The sequence below is a fragment of the Bombina bombina genome, chromosome 3 (genome assembly GCF_027579735.1).
Source record: "Bombina bombina isolate aBomBom1 chromosome 3, aBomBom1.pri, whole genome shotgun sequence".
NCBI classification, from domain to species: domain Eukaryota; kingdom Metazoa; phylum Chordata; class Amphibia; order Anura; family Bombinatoridae; genus Bombina; species Bombina bombina.
The window spans coordinates 507368301-507386733 of record NC_069501.1 but is presented as its reverse complement, the minus strand read 5'-3'; the positions used below and the strand labels follow the sequence as shown (position 1 = coordinate 507386733).

The 18433-nt window shown below is 40.5% G+C and overlaps 1 protein-coding gene across 3 annotated transcripts in view; it reads left to right on the top strand.

The window, feature by feature from the left end:
• Positions 1-17757, top strand: part of KLHL12 (kelch like family member 12) — an 89129-nt gene extending 71372 nt beyond the window's left edge. For all 3 annotated transcript variants that reach the window (XM_053706908.1, XM_053706906.1, XM_053706907.1), the window contains exons 11-12: positions 5940-6126; positions 17284-17757. In XM_053706908.1, the coding sequence (XP_053562883.1) occupies positions 5940-6126; positions 17284-17410 (314 nt within the window). In that variant the 3' untranslated portion in view covers positions 17411-17757. The remainder of the gene's footprint in view (positions 1-5939; positions 6127-17283) is intronic.
• The last annotated feature ends 676 nt before the right edge of the window (positions 17758-18433 follow it).

Sequence of the window (18433 nt, the reverse complement as noted above, 5' to 3'; positions counted from 1 at the left end):
CTGCTCTTTCTTGTGTTCCTTCTTATCTTATTTTCTCTTGTTAAGTGTATCCAGTCCACGGATCATCCATTACTTATGGGATATTCTCCTTCCCAACAGGAAGTTGCAAGAGTCCACCCACAGCAGAGCTGCTATATAGCTCCTCCCCTAACTGCCATACCCAGCTGGAGGTAGTAAGAGGAAAGTGGTGTAAGATAGTTAGTTTTTTCTTCAATCAAAAGTTTATTGTTTTTAAATGGTACCGGAGTTGTACTATTTTATCTCAGGCAGCATTTAGAAGAAGAATCTGCCTGCGTGTTTCTATGATCTTAGCAGAAGTAACTAAGATCCACTGCTGTTCTCACATATGTCTGAAGAGTGAGGTAACTTCAGAGGGGGAATGGCGTGCAGGTTATCCTGCTATAAGGTATGTGCAGTTATAAGTTTTTCTAGGGATGGAATTTGCTAGAAAATGCTGCTGATACCGGATTAATGTAAGTTAAGCCTAAATACAGTGATTTAATAGCGACTAGTATCAGGCTTACTATGAGAGTTATATACTCTTGTAAATTTGCAATATAAAACGTTTGCTGGCATGTTTAATCGTTTTTATATATGCTTTGGTGATAAAACTTGATTGGGGCCTAGTTTTTTTCCACATGGCTGGCTTAAATTTTGCTTAGAAAGGGTTTTTTTCAGGCAGTGGTACCTTCCATTTAAGTACCTGCCTTGTCCCTCCCTTCATCCGTGTACTTTAGCTTTGGTATTGGTATCCCATAAGTAATGGATGATCCGTGGACTGGATACACTTAACAAGAGAAAACATAATTTATGCTTACCTGATAAATTTATTTCTCTTGTAGTGTATCCAGTCCACGGCCCGCCCTGTCATTTTAAGGCAGGTAATTTTTTCATTTAAACTACAGTCACCACTGCACCCTATGGTTTTTCCTTTCTCTGCATGTTTTCGGTCGACTGACTGGGTATGGCAGTAAGGGGAGGAGCTATATAGCAGCTCTGCTGTGGGTGGGCTCTTGCAACTTCCTGTTGGGAAGGAGAATATCCCATAAGTAATGGATGATCCGTGGACTGGATACACTACAAGAGAAATAAATTTATCAGGTAAGCATAAATTATGTTTTTCATAAGGATTAAGCTGTCTTGTGGACTTCATTTTTATTTTTTGTCTAAGGTTGTTTCTTCTGGCAACATTAGTAGGGAAATTGTGTTTCCGTCTCTTTTCCTGATCCAAGAATTCTTCAGAGAAACTTCATAATTCTTTATAATTGGGATGATGTCGGGCTTTGAAATATTATTTTGCGGTTTCTGAGATTTCAAACAAACTCCTGATTTGTTTGTCATTTTCAGGTAAGCTCCTTCATTTTTGTTTGTTCATTTTCAGAATGCGTCTTCTGTTCCTCTGTTTTCTTGGATTAAGCCAATTAATCCATATAGTTTATGTACTGTAGAAGCAGTCTCCTTCTAAGCGTATTACGGCTCATTCTACTCACTCTATAGCCACTTTCTGGGCATTCTAGAATGAGGCTTCTGTGGAACAAATTTGCAAAGCAACTATTTGGCCATCCTTGCGTACGTTAACTAAATTCTTCCATTTCAGTGTTTTTGCTTCTTCTGAAGATGTTTTTGGTAGGAAAGTGTTTCAGGCAGTTGTTTCTGTCTAGGACTTTTTTTTTCTTATGGTATTGAAGGATGTTTAATCCCTCCCTATTTTTATAAAATTACTCGTGGCCTCTTCCATAGCTTGGGTATTAATTCCAAGGAGTAATGGATCATGTACTCCTGAATTCCTTTCTTTCATGGTGATAAGAGTCCACAAAACCAGACCCTGATTTATTTTGTATTGTTTTAAATATTTTTGGCACATCCCTTTCTCCTCATTTCCTCTATTTATTTTGCTCTATTTCATTCTCACCTCTATAAGCTTGGCTATAGGTCAGACTGATTACCATAGAGGTGGGAGGGTTTATATAGAGCTCTGAGGTTTGGGAATCTTTGCCTCCACCTAGTGGCAGGAAAGGTAATTTCCAGGTGTAATAGATCATGGAAAGGAATTTAGAAGGTAAGATATAAATTATGTTTTCCAGACATACTACTATTCCTTTGGAGGATAGTACATTTTTGACTTGAAAGCTTGCATAGAAGGACATTTGAGCTTGCAGGATTTATGTTTAGGGTTTGGTATGACAACCTTTCGGAACTTATTTTGGAGAAACTACTCGTGGTCAGAATCAGGGACAATTTAAGCTCCCGAAAATTGCAAACCATGGAAATGGTATGCATTAACACAAAGAATGCTGCTGAAGTCTTAGTCTGCTCACATGGTTTTTTTTAAACACGGCTTCTATCTAGGACTGGAAGCTATTATTGACAAAGTCACTAGGGACAAAGGAGCTTTTCTTGATTCAGGCTAGGGAACCTGTCACCAGGCATATTTATCATAAGGTTTGGAAAACCTTTTTATCCTAGTGTGCTTGCAAGGGATACCTGTCAGGGTTTTTTCCCTGCTTTGTTTGCCATGTGCTGCTGGCAGCCATTTTGCTCACCTCTCTTGCTGACTCTGGTGCATAGTGTGTGATGCTGCTCATTTCCTGCATGCCCTTTTATGGCCAGACTGGTGTACATCATCCATGTGAGACAGGTTGCAGTCTCAGAATTGTGATGTCATCACTTATTATTTAAAGGGCCTCTGTTCAGTATGCTTTGCCCTTGCGTTGTCTCAGACCTGTTTGTGAGAGTTCCTGTATATTACCTGGCTGTCTGACGTCCCTCCTGGTTCCTGATCCTTGGCTTGTTCCTGACTCTGCTGTTCTCCTTGTTCCTGATTCCGGCTCGTCTGACTATTCGCTTTGGCTCCTGACTCGGCTCGTCTGACTTCCAGCTCTGGTTTTGTCTCCTGGCTTGTTATTTGACTTGTGGACTTTTTAATTATTTTTTGGTATTAATAAAGGTGTGATTATCTTTGCAATTCTCGTCTCAGTCTGATTCCTGGCACCCTGACAATACCATTGGCATTCTTTTAGAATGCTTAGAGTTGTAAAATTCCTGTAGTATGGTTTGAATAAAGGCATCTCAGCCAGCTTTTGTAATGGTCAGACTACAGAGTTTGGCCTAAATTTCTGCCATTCAGACCTTTTGTTCATTGTCTGATCAGAATCAGACCAGTTATTTGTCCAGTTTCTCCTCCAAGGAATCTTAATTTTGTTTTGAGAGTTTCTCAGGTTTTTTTTTTTTGCATTTGTTGACCTTCAACTTTTATCCTGGAAGGTTCTTTTTCACTTGGCTATTTCTTCTGCCAGAAGAGATTCTGAGATTTATGCTTTATCTCTCAAACTTCCTTTGATGATTTTTTATCAGGAAAAGGTTTTTTTTTTTTTTGCATTAGCTATTTTTTTTCTTTCTAAGGTGGTAATCTACAGACCAGGAATTTGTGGTTCCTTCTTTATGCCCAGTTCCTAAGAGCTCCTAAGAACTTGGATGTTGTGAGAATTTTTAAATTCTATGTTGCTGCCACAGAAGAATATAGACTTTCTTCTCTATTTGTCAGTTTTTCTGGACATTGCAAAGGCCAGAAAGCCATCGAAATTACCTTACCCACTTGGCTTAATTCGTAAGTCAATATCTGATTGCGGGAAAGACTTCCCCTGAGCGCATTAGGCTCATTCTACTAGAGCAGTTGCCAATTTGAGTAAATTTGTAAAGCGGCTACTTGGTCCTCTTTGCATACTTTGGTAAAGTTTTATTACTTTGATGTACAGTATATGTCTCTTCTGAGGCTGCAAGCCATAGTGCCTTATCAGTAATTTACTTCCTTAACTGTATGTCCCCCCCATGCATGATGGTCTGATTAGCTTTACTGCTTGTGTATGGATTCCCACACGTGATGTCTTATAGGCTCTCAACATCTGATAAAAGAAAACACAGTTTATGCTTACATGATTCACTTCTTACTTGATGGAGAGTCCACAAGCCCTGCCCTTTCTTATAAACTGTTGGTGGCAGTACGGTACTTGTTGCCATCTTCATTTGTCTCGCTTTGCTTTCCCTGCTTCAGGGAAAGTAGGAGATTTAAAGCTCTGGTATGTTACAGTGTTTTTGCCTACTCATAGTGGTCTGGGTAATTTCCTACATGTGATGTCTTGCCTATTCTCGCCATCATAAAAAAAATTAATTTATCTGGTAAGCGTAGATTTTGGTTTTATGGCTTATATAAAGACCATTTAAGGCATAGGCTGACAAGGACCGTGCCTAGGGCGGCAGATTGGAGAGGGCGGCAATTTTGGGGGGCGTGGCATGGTGGCAAATAGCGGAAGCGCAGACAAGCCGCACAACTTGAAGAGAACCTTCCCCGACCCCTTTGAGAAATACCAGCCACCACCATACCCTGAGGCTCCTACGTGCGTGCAACAATAAATCAGTTTAGTTTACCTCCTGGCTGGCAGAAGCATCAAGTGCGGTGCTGCATCACTGCAGTATTGCATCCTAAGCGGTTGCGTGTATCTCTCTTTCTTGGTGGCTGCCGCTTCACTGCTGCACCTAATGAAGCCAGCCAGGTATCAGCAAAAACGTTTGAAGTCTATATATAATATGTTCAAAGCTTTTGCCGATACCGGGCTTCATTAGGTGCAGCACTGAAGTGGCGACCGCCGACAAAGAGATATACACGCTTAGGATGGGACGCGGCTCCACACAGGATGCTTTTGCTAGCCAGACTCACACACCTCGACTACTTTCACTGATAGTGACGTGTAGTCTCTGTTAGAACAAAGTAAGTGCGTGGCATGGGGTTCAGGTTGCACTCACAGAAGAACGAGCCTCTCTGTCTGGCAGCTGGCTAAGTAATGCAAGAAAGGACAGGGGATTTCCAAGAGAGGAAGCTCTAAGAGGGACTTTCCAGGCAGCGAGGTAGTACTGCTGCAGCTGCAAGTCAAAATGGGGACAGGGATTTTCGGTTGTGCGCATCCCCTGCCAGCTCCGTGAGGTTTATTCCATGACCCTACAACACCAGGCTAGACTCTAGTAAGTACCCCAAGACTGGTCCTATAACCCGCAGGCCATGCCGCTGACCCCATTTGTAACGCTGCTGCCTTGTACCTGTGCTCAAAGGGGAAGTGTCTTCGTTTGCTGCCCAGTTCTTTCTTCATCTCTTTGTACTTTTACATTTTCTTTTTAATTCATCTGCTTGATTGTTATCCGTTTTGTTGATGTGCTTATACTATTGCTGTCAGAGAAGGCTGCAGAAGGTTGTTATGCGAAGGATGGCATTGCTGGTTGGCATGCCCCCTCTGACAGATAAGTGGTTAGTACAGAGGGCTGTGTAGGTTGGCACAGAACATAGGTTGATCAAAATATACATAAACATGTTTTTAAAGGTAATTTCTGCATGATTAACTAAACTATAATGTTCTTCATGATACACTATTGTAATATGTCTACCATGCAATTAATTTAAATCACTAGATGAATCTTGCACTTCAAGCCATGTGTTTCCAGAAGACCTTGAAACTCTCATATCGCTGCTATCACCATGCCTAAACCTAACCTAGTAACTTCTGAGCACCTCATGTTTTTGGAACATTTTCCTAATCAGTGAAGATCTTAACAAAATGTATAACCAGCTTACTGCTTAGGTTAAATCCCTTGATTCCCAAAACTTTCAGAGCAAAATTGTTCATTTTGGGACACATGCTAGTGCATTCTAAAATACCTGCTGGCACCACAGCTGTGAATCCCTGTGTGTGTAGCTGTTTATTCTTGTGTGTGTGCAGCTGTGTATCCCTGTGTGTGAGTGTATGCGTGCATATGAATATGTATTTGTATCTTGTGCATGCATATGAGTGTGATGTGTGGGGGAGGGAGGGGGCAGGGGCAGCAAAATTCTGAGCGCCTAGGGCAGCACAAAACTTAAATACGCCACTGCTTACTGGTATTACTCTCTTCAGGTGCTGGTGTGTCTCTACTGAATGACCACATCTTTGTGGTGGGTGGGTTTGATGGCACAGCTCATCTGTCCTCTGTGGAGGCTTATAACATCCGTACAGACTCCTGGACAACAATGACAAGCATGACCACACCCCGCTGTTATGTTGGAGCAACAGTACTACGTGGCAGGCTATATTCCATTGCTGGGTGAGTTTTGTTTGTACTTTAAATTTTAATGTTGCCACATGTAATCAAGCAAATAATTATTTAACGTAGAATAATACTGTATGTACAGTTATTAACTGGGAAACAGTTCTGTGACTTTTGTTTAATATTTAATGCAATCATTTAATCATAATGACATACAAGTAATAATTTTCAAGATGCTTCATATTCAATATACAATGTGCTAAGGTGAAATTTTTATACTGTAACCTTTTACAATCAGTTGAACATTTAAAACAACGTAGCTACATTATTAGATTGGCTAAGCCTAGTAGTTCTAACGGGAAACGCCCCCTGAACACAAATCTTGTGTCACCGGTAATGTTGTGGACTTCAGCTGCACATTTAGGAGTGCATTTTGCCAGTTTTTGCTGACAGAGAAGCTTACCTGTTCTGTGCTTGAGTAAGTCTTTTCGTTTACATAGTCTGTTGCCACATAAGGGTATGTGAGATTTTTATTTAAGTTACTTTAAAAGTCTTCCTTCTTCCTTACGCTCTCATTTTTGTTTCCTATAATGATATTTTTCCACTCCTATGTATATGAGTCACTTTTATTTATAAAAAAGACACATACACACACACACATATAGTATGCAGCAAAACACATGTCCTCTGTCCTCCTTTATAGAATTGTTTGTATTAGAAAGCAAACACAACAAGGCTTCCCTTTTCAAACCCTGGAGCAGTACTGATGAGTCACACTTGAGTTTAATTGGCTGTAACAGCTGTTGAAGTATTGGCCCAACCTGATCTCCAAATACTCCACCCCAGGGACCCAAAAACACATTTTATATTTCACACTAACAAAACACTAACACTTCCCTAGGGATTCTTAGTAAAATGGTGAAGTGTAACCAGATACAATGGTGTGCAAATGAATTGGGACAAGCTCATGTTCTCATGGAATTTTAAGTTAGTTGACAGCTGTTGGCTCAGACCAGTTTTATCTGCCTTAATCTGTTGTGGGGGTTTGACCTTGACTAGCTGAAACCGGTTTTAGACAAAGAATAGCCAGTTCAGCTTCAGTTCAGGGCTGGTGTCTATAACAAATGCTAGTTTTTGTGCTCTATGTGAGATAAGTTTTATATTCTTGTGTATGGAAAATGGACATTACTCTAAGGCAGTGGACAAAAATGATTGCTCTCAAAGATCACACTTCTAAGACTTGAGAGATATTGCTTCTTTCGTCTATTTGTGAAAATCTAGTGTTTCAAGAATTCTTAGGGCAGACAACGATTCTGGATCGTTGTCGCCAAAAAGAAAAGGAACATGTGGAAGAAAGTGAAAGACCACCACTAGAACTGATAAAATTCTACTCAGGAACAGTAAAATTCATCAGTTTCATAGTTTCATTGTGTGAAAGAGCTCTGGCCCATTCTACACATGTCAACACTGTGGGTGACTACAATAATACCTCCCTTTTAAACATCTGTCAAGCTATTGTCTGCAAAACTCCTCACAATGTTGTCACACTACAGCTAAATGTTTACCAGTCTGCCTATGCAGTAAGACACAAAAATCTTTTCTTTCTAATGACACAGTGAGTCCACGGATCATCTTAATTGCTGTTGGGAATATCACTCCTGACCAGCAGGAGGAGGCAAAGAGCACCATAGCAAAAACCTTTAAATACCACTCCCCCTACCCACAATCCCCAGTCATTCTCTTTGCTTGTATCAGTTGCAAGGAGGGATGACGATAGGTGTCTGATTCTTCAATCAAGAGTTTGTTATTTTTTAAGCAGAGGGAGTTTGCTCTGGTTTTCTTTGGGGTTTAGCTGTAGTCCATGTAAGTCTCTTCAGTAGAGCAAGTGGTGGCTTTTAAGCATTTGGGAACTTGTGGGGTATAATCCCCACTGGGCCTCCCAAGTAATTTCATGCTGCCCTTGTTTGAAAGTTTGAGTAAGTTTACGTAGCCTTTTCTTTTTTCCACAGGTCCATGTGAGGTAGGAAGCCCGTCTCATACCAAGTGAGCTGTCCTGCTGCCGGACAGATTTTTGAGGTAAGTGCCTATTTCTGTCCCTGTTTTGATATAGGAGAATTTGGCACTTTAACAGTTAATTCTGTCTAAATATACAATCAGCCTTCTAGGTTAACGGTTTATTGTATGGCAGTTTTGCAGACACTGGGGATGTTTGGCTCAGTTTATTATGTTTTCACTTTGGTGTACATGTTTTTTGTTTGTGTAATAATGGCTACCGGGAGGTTTGTTAGGCCACGCCCACAATAGGCAGGCTTATCTGAGATATCAAGGACGTTTTTGGCGCCCTTTTAGCTGTTTCCTGTTGTTCCTGGATGTTGCAGCTCTGTTGCATAGCTCCTCAGAGGTGGTTCAGCGTTCTCTCCGGTGCGTCTGTATGGGGGTCCGGATTATTTTCTGACTTTGTTTCCGGCAGCAAGGAGGTCAGATAGGCTGTAGGATGTTGCCTGTTGTTTTTTTTGTGGGTCTGTTGCTCTGTTTAGGGACTATAATGTTTTTGTCTCCTTTTGCATTCATTTTGTGAAAAATTGTTGCTGCAAGATTTATTGTGCAGTTTATTTAAAGATTTTCTAGTTTAAAAAAAAAAAAGTCTGTTTAAAATTTTAAGGGACAGTAACTTTTTTTTTTTTGTTTCATTAAAATTCTGATTTAAACTTAGAATTTTTTATTGATTAAGGTTTTTTTTCCTTTGGAATAAGATAGACCAAGAGGCCCTGCAAGCTGTTGCTTGTTCTCTATGTTTAAATACTAATGTTGAGCCTCCTCTCCCTTTTTGTTCAACTTGTATTGAGAGAACATTACATTACAAGGATGCCTTAATTGTCTAGGGCGGATGTTGTTCAGGAGTCTCCTGTTCAGGCTTATCTGCAGCTTTCTCCTCATACGTCCCAATCTTCTGCAGTGCCCTGTGTTTCGTCTCAGGTTAGTTTTTCCTTGCAGGATATGGCTACCCATATATTCTCGGCAGTATCTGAGGCTTTGTTTGCTTTTCCTATGTTACAGGGGAAGCGCAAGAGGAAGTATAAGGTTTCTGATTCTGTTGCAATTGTGTCTAGTGTTTCTTCTCATAAGTCTGAGGAGGAAGATACTTCAGTAGCATCTGAGGGTGAGATCTCGGATTCTGATAGTGTAAATCCTTCTTCTGAACCTAAGGTTTTTTTTTTTTTTTAATGACACGATGAATCCACGGATCATCTTAATTACTAATGGGATATTCACTTCCTGGTCAGCAGGAGGCGGCAAAGAGCACCACAGCAAAGCTGTTAAATAGCTCCTCGTTCCCTCCCACTCCAGTCATTCTCTTTGCCTACGTTAGTGATAGGAAGTGGTAAAGTGAGGTGTTAGATTAGATTCTTCAATCAAGAGTTTATTATTTTTAAAGTAGTACAAGATTGTGCTGCTTTGTCCTAGGGTGTAGCCGTAGTCCATATCAGTCTCTGCAGTAGAGCTTTGGTGGCTTTAGAGCAATGGGAACTTTTGGGACATAATTCTCACTGCGCCTCCCATATTCTGATGCTGCCCTTACCAAGAAAACCTGAGGGATTTTACTCAGGACTTTCGTTTTCTTTACAGGTCCATGGGAGGGAGAGGACCTCTTAAACCTGGGATCTGCCTTGCTGCCAGGCAGAAGATGAGGTAAGTGCTGACTTTATTTCTGGGATAGAGAATCTCAGAAAAGGTCTGTGCACTTTTTTATTTTTATAGGCCTCATTGAACTTGAAAGATTCTCCTATTAGGGGATGTTAGGGGATGTTGGGGCTGTTAGGACTCAGGCACTGGGGTTTACATGTGTCTCATCTCTCGGCGGTCTCATATCACAATGTTAAAGCTGACCGGGAGATTTCATATTGAGTTTTTAACAGAGGTTCTAATGTTATGTTGAATTATTGAATTACTCTGAAGATGTTTAGTCTTTTCTCTTGCTCACGGTGGCTATGCTTAAGCAATGGCGACGGGAGATCTCATAATGAGCTGTTTGTCACAGTGGGACATGTGTAATAACAGCGTTAATATGATGCAGTGCATTCTATGCTTTGCTCCCGGTGCCTATAATTAAGCAAGGCAACCGGGATATCACATAATAAGCTGTTTAACACAAATGTGAAGAGGCTTATGTGTAATATTAGCAGACTAGCGGAGACAGAGGTAACCAGGATATTTCAGTGGGCGGAGGCCCATTTTTGCTACCTGTCGGCGATCCACATCCCAGGGGTGGATTTCTGGGAGGCGGACTTTCTGAGCAGGCAGGTTTTTCTTCCGGGGGAGTACTCCATCTGGAAGTGTTCTCCAGCCTGATTCTCAAGTGGGGTCAACCGGTATTAGATCTCATGACATTTCGACAGATTGCCAAGCTCCCGAGTTACGGGTCGAGGTTCAGGGACACCCAGGCGGAACTGATATATGCTCTGGCGGTTCCTTGGACCTTCAGTCTAGCATTCCTATTTCTTCCGTTTGCGCTTCTTCCTCGGGTCATTGCTCAAATCTAGCAGGAGAGGGTGTCGGTGATTCTCTTTGCTCCGGCTTGGCCTCGCAGGATTTGGTATGCAGATCTGGTGGACATGTCATCTCTGCCACCTTGGAGACTTCCGTTGAGGAAGGACCTTCTAATTCAAGGGCCCTTCCTTCACCCAAATCTAGTTTTCTCTTCTGAAGTTATCTGCTTGGAGTCTGAACGTTTAATCTTGTCCAAGCGGGGGGTTTTCTGACTCGGTCATAGAGACCATGATTCAGGCTCGTAAGCTGGTATCTAGAAAGATCTTCGATAAGATATGGCGTAAATATCTCTATTGGTGTGAATACAAGGGCTACTCATGGAGTAGAGTTAGGATTCCTAGAATTTAGTTTTTTCTCCTAAAGGGTTTGGAGAAGGGTTTATCGACAAGCTCCCTAAAGGGTAAAATCTCTGCCTTATCTATTTTGTTACACAAACGTCTGGCGGATGTCTCAGATGTACAATCTTTTTGTCAGGCCTTGGTCAGGATCAGGCCTGTGTTCAAACCAGTTACTCCTCCATGGAGTCTTAATTTAATTCTCAAAGTTCTTCAAGGGGCTCTGTTTGAGCCTATGCAGTCCAGTAGATATTGAGTTATTATCTTGGAAAGTTTTATTTCTTGTTGCTATGCTATTTCTTCCGCTCGTAGAGTGTCAGAGCTCTCGGCATTGCAGTATGAGTCTCCTTACCTTATTTTCCATTCAAATAGGGTAGTTTTACGTACTAAATTAGGATTTCTTCCTAAAGTTGTTTTATGATTGGAGCATTAATCAAGAGATTGTTGTTCCTTCTTTGTGTCCTAATCCTTATTCTCAAGGGGAACGACTTTGGCACTATTTGGACATGGTCCGTGTTTTAAAGTTTTTACCTACAGGCGGCTAGGGACTTTCGTCAGTCTTTTTCTGTGTTTGTGATTTTCTCAGGAAAACGTGAGGAACAGAAAGCTACGGCTACTTCTCTTTCTTTTTTGCTGAAGAGTATCATACGATTTGCATATGAGACTGCTGGACAGCAGCCTCCCGAGAGGGTTACAGCTCATTCCATGAGGGCTGTTTCTTCTCATGGGCATTCAAAACTGAAGCTTCTGCGGATTAGATTTGCACGGCTGCAACTTGGTCTTCTCTTCACACTTTTTCAAAGTCTTATAAATTTGATTCTTTGGCCTCGGCTGAGGCCGCTTTTGGGAGAAAGGTTCTCTAAGCAGTGGTGCCTTCCATTTAGGTTCCTTGTCTTGTCCCTCCCATATCATCGGTGTACTCTAGCTTTGGTATTGGATCCCATTAGTAATTAAGATGATCCGTGGACTCATCGTGTCATTAAAAAGAAAACAAAATTTATGCTTACCTGATAAATTTATTTCTTTTTTGACACGATGAGTCCACGGCCCGCCCTGTTCTTGTAAGACAGGGTTTTGGGTTATGGTAAACTTCAGACACCTCTGCACCTTTGGCTTTTCCTTTCTTTACTTAACTTCGGTCGAATGACTGGAGTGGGAGGGAAGGGAGGAGCTATTTAACAGCTTTGCTGTGGTGCTCTTTGACGCCTCCTGTTGACCAGGAGGTGAAAATTCCATTAGTAATTAAGATGATCCGTGGACTCATCGTGTCAAAAAAGAAATAAATTTATCAGGTAAGCATAAATTATGTTTTCCTTTAGGTTTAAGCTGGAGCACCTCCGTTTGTTACTCAAGAAGGTTTTGGCTACCTTGGATGACTCTGAGGCGTCACTTTATGGTTATTCCTAAGAAATCTAGTAAACTTAATAAGTTTTTTGATGTCCCTTCCTCTGTGAAAGTTTTTCCTATACCAGATCGTGTTTCAGATATTATTGCACGAGAATGGGATGAGCCTGGAATTCCTTTTTCCCCTTCTCCAATTTTTAAGAAGATTTTGTCTATTGCTGATTCTATTAAGGTATCTTGGCAGATGGTTCCTTAGGTGGAGGGAGCATTTTCCACTCTGACCAAGAGGACCACTATTCCTATTGAGGACAGCTGTTCCTTTAAAGATCCTATTGATAAGAAGTTGGAAGCTTTGCTTAAAAAGATTGATGTTCACCAGGGGTATCAATGGCAGCGGCATATTGGTTTGATGCATTGTCTGATTCTATTCAGCAAGATACTCCTCTTGAAGAAATTCAAGATAAAATCAAGGCTTTGAAGTTGGCTAATCCCTTTATTGCAGATGCTTCTCTACAGGTCATCAAGTTGGGAGCTAAAATTTCTGGGTTTGCCATTTTAGCTCGCAGAGCTTTGTGGTTAAAATCCTGGTTTGCGGATGTGTCCTCTAAGTCTAAGCTTTTGTCTATTCCTTACAAGGGTAAGACCTTGTTTGGGCCAGGTTTGGCTGAGATTATTTCTGATATTACAGGAGGGAAGGGTCATTCTCTTCCTCAGGATAAAAATAAATAAACAGAAGGGTCGGCAGAGTAATTTTGGTTCCTTTCGTAACTTCTCTGGTAAATCTTCCTCTTCTTCCTCCAAGCAGGAACAGTCCAAGCCATCTTAGAAGTCAAATCAGTCTTGGGATAAGGGGAAGCAGTCCAGGAAACCTGTTGCTGACTCAAAATCAGCATGAAGGGTCTGCCCCCGATCTGGGAATGGATCTTGTGGGGGGGCAGACTTTCTTACTTCGCTCAAGCTTGGGTTCGAGATGTTCAGGATCCCTGGGTGGTAGATATCGTGTCCCAGGGTTACAAACTGGAGTTAAAGAATTTTCCTCTCAGAGGCAGGTTTCTTCTCTCCAGGTTATCTGTAAACCAGGTAAAGGGAGAGGTGTTCTTACGTTGTGTTCAGAATCTTTCCGACATGGGAGTGATAGTTCCTGTTCCGGTTCAGGAACAGGGTCTGGTTTTTTTTTTCCAATTTCATTGTTGTTCCCAAAAAGGAGGGAACTTTCAGACCTATTTTAGATCTCAAGAGTGTAAACAAGTTTCTCAGGGTTCCGTCTTTCAAAATGGAAACTATTTGTTCCATTCTTCCTTTGGTTCAGGAAGGTCAGTTCATGACCACAGTGGATCTAAAGGATGCATATCTGCATATTCCCATTCACAGGGATCATCACAGGTTCCTAAGATTTGCATTTCTAGACAAACATTTTCAGTTTGTAGCTCTTCCTTTAGGTCTGGCAACAGCTCCCAGAATTTTTTCAAAGGTACCGGGAGCATTGTTGGCGGTGCTTTGATTGAAGGGTGTTGCAGTGGCTCCTTATCTGGACAACATTCTAGTTCAGGCTCCATTTTTTCAACTAGCAAACTCCCACACAGAGTTGTAAGGTGAATTTAGGAGAAAGTTCCTTAATTCCGGCTACATAGTGGTATTTTTGGGGACCATTATAGATTCTCTAGAGATGAAAGAAAGTCAAAGATTTTCAATACGTGTCTTGCTCTTCAGTCCCTTCCTTGGCCGTCAGTGGCTCAGTGCATGGAGGTTATTGGTCTGATGGTTTCAGTCATGGACATCATTCCGTTTGCTCGGTTCCATCTCAGACCTCTGCAGTTATGCTTGCTCAGGCAGTGGAACGGGGATTATGCAGATCTATCTGCAAAGATTGTTCTAGATCAGATGTCCAGAGATTCTCTTCCATGGTGGTTGTCTCAGGATCTTCTCCACAGGGAACTTGCTTTCGCAGACCTGCCTGGGTGATTGTAACCACGGATGCCAGTTTGCTGGGCTGGGGTGCTGTCTGGGGTTCATTAAGGGCTCAGGGTCTATGGACTCGGGAGGAGTTGGTTATTCCAATAAATGTTTTGGAACTGAGAGCAATTTTCAATGCTCTTCAGTTGGCTAGCTTCAGTCCAGTTTATCAGGTTTCAGTCGCACAACATAACATCAGGGAGGAACACGAAGTTCCTTGGGCATGACAGAGGTAGCCAAGATTATTCAGTGGGCGGAGATTTGCAACTGTTGTCTGACTGCTATCCACATTCCAGGGGTAGACAATTGGGAAGCGGATTTTCTGAGCAGACAGACTTTTCATCCGGGGGAGTGGGAACTTCATCCAGAGGTATTTTCCAGCTTGATTCTCAGTTGGGGGCAGCCGGAGTTGGATCTCATGGCATCTCGTCAGAATGCCAAGATCCCGAGGTACGTGTCATGGTCAAAGGATCCTCAGGCTATAATGATAGATGCTCTGGCAGTTCCTTGGACTTTCAGTCTGGCATATGTGTTCCCTCCGTTTGCTCTTCTTCCTCGGGTCATTGCTCGGGTCAAACAAGAGAGGGCATCAGTGATTCTCATTGTTCCGGCATGGCCTCGCAGAATCTGGTTTGCAGATCTGGTGGAGATGTCTTCCCTTTCACCTTGGCGTCTTCCATTAAGGAAGGACCTGCTTCTGCAGGGTCCCTTCTTTCATCCAAATCTCGTTTCTCTGAAGCTGACTGCTTGGAGATTGAACGCTTGATTCTTTCTAAACGTGGTTATTCTGAGTCAGTCATTGAGACTATGATTCAGGCTCATAAGCCTGCGACTAGGAAGATTTATTATAAGATTTGGCGTAAATATTTGTATTGATGTGAAACCAAAGGCTACTTGTGGAGTATAGTTAGGATTCCTAGGATTTTGTCTTTTCTCCAGGAGGGTTTGGAGAAAGGTTTATCTGCTAGTACCCTGAAGGGTCAAATTTCTGCTTTATCTATTTTATTGCACAAGCGCCTGGCGGATGTGCCAGATGTTCTTTTTTTTTTGTCAGGCCTTGGTTAGAATTAGGCCTTTGTTTAAGAACCAAATTAAGACTCCAAGGTGGAGTAGTAGACTTATAGTCCTTCAACAGGCTCCGTTTGAACCTATGCATTCTTTGAATATTAAGATGTTATCTTGGAAGGTTTTGTTTCTGGTGGCTATTTCTTCAGCTCGAAGAGTTTCTGAGCTTTCAGCCTTACAGTATGAATTGCCTTTTCTTATTTTTCACTCTGATAAGGTACTGCCTTGGGTTTTCTTCCCAAGGTTGTTTCTGATAAGAATATTAATCAAGAGATTGATGTTCCTTCTTTGTGTCATAAGGTTTGTTGCACAACCTGAATGTGGTTTGTGAATTGAAATATTATTTGCAGGCGACTAAGGATTTTCGCCAGTCTTCTTCTTTATTTTTTGTTTTTTCTGGGAAGCGTAAGGGTAAGAAAGCTACGGCTACTTCTCTTTCGTGTTGGTTGAGGAGTGTTATTCGCTTGGCATATGAGACTGCTGGTCAGCAGCCTCCTGAGAGAATCACAGCTCATTCCACGAGGACTGTTTCATCTTCTTGGGCTTTCAAAAATGGAGCTTCTGTAGATCAGCTTTGCAAGGCTGCGACTTGGTCATCTTTGTATACTTTTTCTAAATTTTTAAAAATTTATATTTTTGCTTCAGCAGAGGCTTCTTTTGGGAGAAAGGTTCTTCAAGCAATGGTGCCTTCTATTTAGGTTAACTGTCTTGTCCCTCCCTTATCATCCGTGTCCTCTAGCTTGGGTATTGGTTCCCAACAGTAATTAAGATGATCCGTGGACTCACTGTGTCATTAGAAGGAAAACATAATTTATTCTTACCTGATAAATGTATTTATTTCTTGACACGGTGAGTCCACGGCCTGCCCGGTTTTTCAGGCAGTTTGCTTTTCTATAGACTTCAGGCACCTCTGCACCTTAAATTACTTCCTTTCTCCTTTCCCTTTGGTTGACTGACTAAAGTCAGGAGTGATATTTCCAACAGTAATTAAGATGATCTGTGGACTCACCGTGTCAAGAAAGAAATACATTTATCAGGTAAGAATAAATTATGTTTTTCTATTTTGTCATAGTAACTTATATTTTAGTCTTGTTTATTTTATTTCCACCCTTATATTGCACTGCTTTATATTCATCTCACCTGGTAATTATTAACTAAAATGATATAATCAACAGCAGAAATGTCTATATTTGACCTATATCCTAGTTAATACTTAACAGGATTCCAATCCTTTGTCTCTGTCCTATAATGAAAGGTTAAGGTAAATGAGGACACCTTTATCTTTATACACGTAAATGGGGTGTGGTTCTGTCCCTACTGGGAAGGAATTTCACCATCTAAATATTAGCTAGCCTACAGGCCAAAATATAGAAATTTCTGCTATAGGTTATATAATTTCTAATTGTGTTGTCCTCTGCAGAGGCAAACCTTAAGGGATACATCTTTATTGGTTGTTTTTTTACTTTTAAAAAGTATCTCTAGATGTATATTTGTTCTTTATATAAAGAAACATCTTCATAAATACAAGGGAAAAAAATGCATTAATGAGAAGTAAAAAAAAATTCTTACATTCTGAGTGATAATTAAGGTGGTAATAATGTATTCCTTTATGTCCTGTAATTTAGAATGTGCAGAAATGTATAAGCATATGAGAAGTTATAAGGAGATATACTTATAGTTTTGATTCTCAATTTAAATATTTAAATATAACCCTTTAAAGGGACAGGAATGCAGTCCCTTAAAAATAAATAAAGACTACAAAAATAGAAAGAGAAAAGTAGGAACGTAATAAGTCACCATTTACAAGACAGGGATTTCAGCATACCGTAGTTTTATTTGGAGGTAAGGATAAATCTCTTGCCAATTATCCATAGTAACAAATGCAATGCACAACCTTTCAAATGTAAGAATGTGCAGAAATGTATATTCTTATCTTGTTTATACTAAATTGTATTTTTTTTCCCTGCAGTTATGATGGAAATTCTCTGCTAAACAGCGTTGAATGTTATGATCCTGTCATCAACAACTGGGAAGTAGTGACATCAATGGCTACTCAGCGATGTGATGCTGGTGTTTGTGTTCTTCGTGAAAAATGAGCTGTAATAAGCTCGTTATATTGGAAGTTTATTTGTAGGTGTCCAAGTACTGTGAAGACATTTAGATTATTTCTACCATATGCTGAACTGTACTTTTTTTCTGCAGTTATGAAGGAAATTCTCTGATAAACAGCCTTGAATGTTTTATGTTATGGTCCACTCATGAACTACTGGGAAGTAGTAACATCAATGGCTACTCAGCGATGTGATGCTGGCATCCTCCATGACAAAAAGAACTGTGATAAGCTCATTGTATAACCTTCTTTATAGGTGTCCAAATACTGTGGAATCTGATCACAGTGTGTAAAAATATATATATATTTACATAAATATACATTTATAAATTCTGTCCTCGTTCTGTGAAATGGAAAATGAATTACCCAAAGTGTGGAACAACTATTCAAATCAGAGCTTCCCTGGAAATATTATTTTTAATATTTATTATTAACAAAGTGTTATTAAATGTCTGGAAGCTTTTTGCCTACCTAAAAGTCAACACTAAACACCTTCATGCACTACCCCAGACATTAAAGGTACAATAAACACCTGTGTGATTTATATGTAAATCGTTAAGCTATACATAATGAAACAACTTTGCAAGATGTTTTCATTATTTATTTTGCTCCCTTTTCATGTAATTTAGCTCTGAAAGTTGAGCAGTTTCTAACTCTGACCTTGAAATGCAACCTGCAGACTTCTCAAGGCTAAATCTGCTAATATCTGTCGCTAATTGGCTTTAACTAATAACAACTCAACCCTATTTACCTCATAATAAATTTATGACAGTAACTAGTCTTTGAAATGACATGTCACAACATGTGACCTACGTCAGAAAGGGAATGCTTCTATACACTGTCTTATATATTTCTCTCAAGTGTCAAGACATTAAAGTTTAGTTATAAAATATAACTTTTATTCTTATTGAATAAAAATATATTTTCTAAGTGTTGATAGCCTTATATATGGCTTGTCAGAAAATTACAACTTGCCAACTAAATTTATTTTACCTCTCTGGTTTTATAT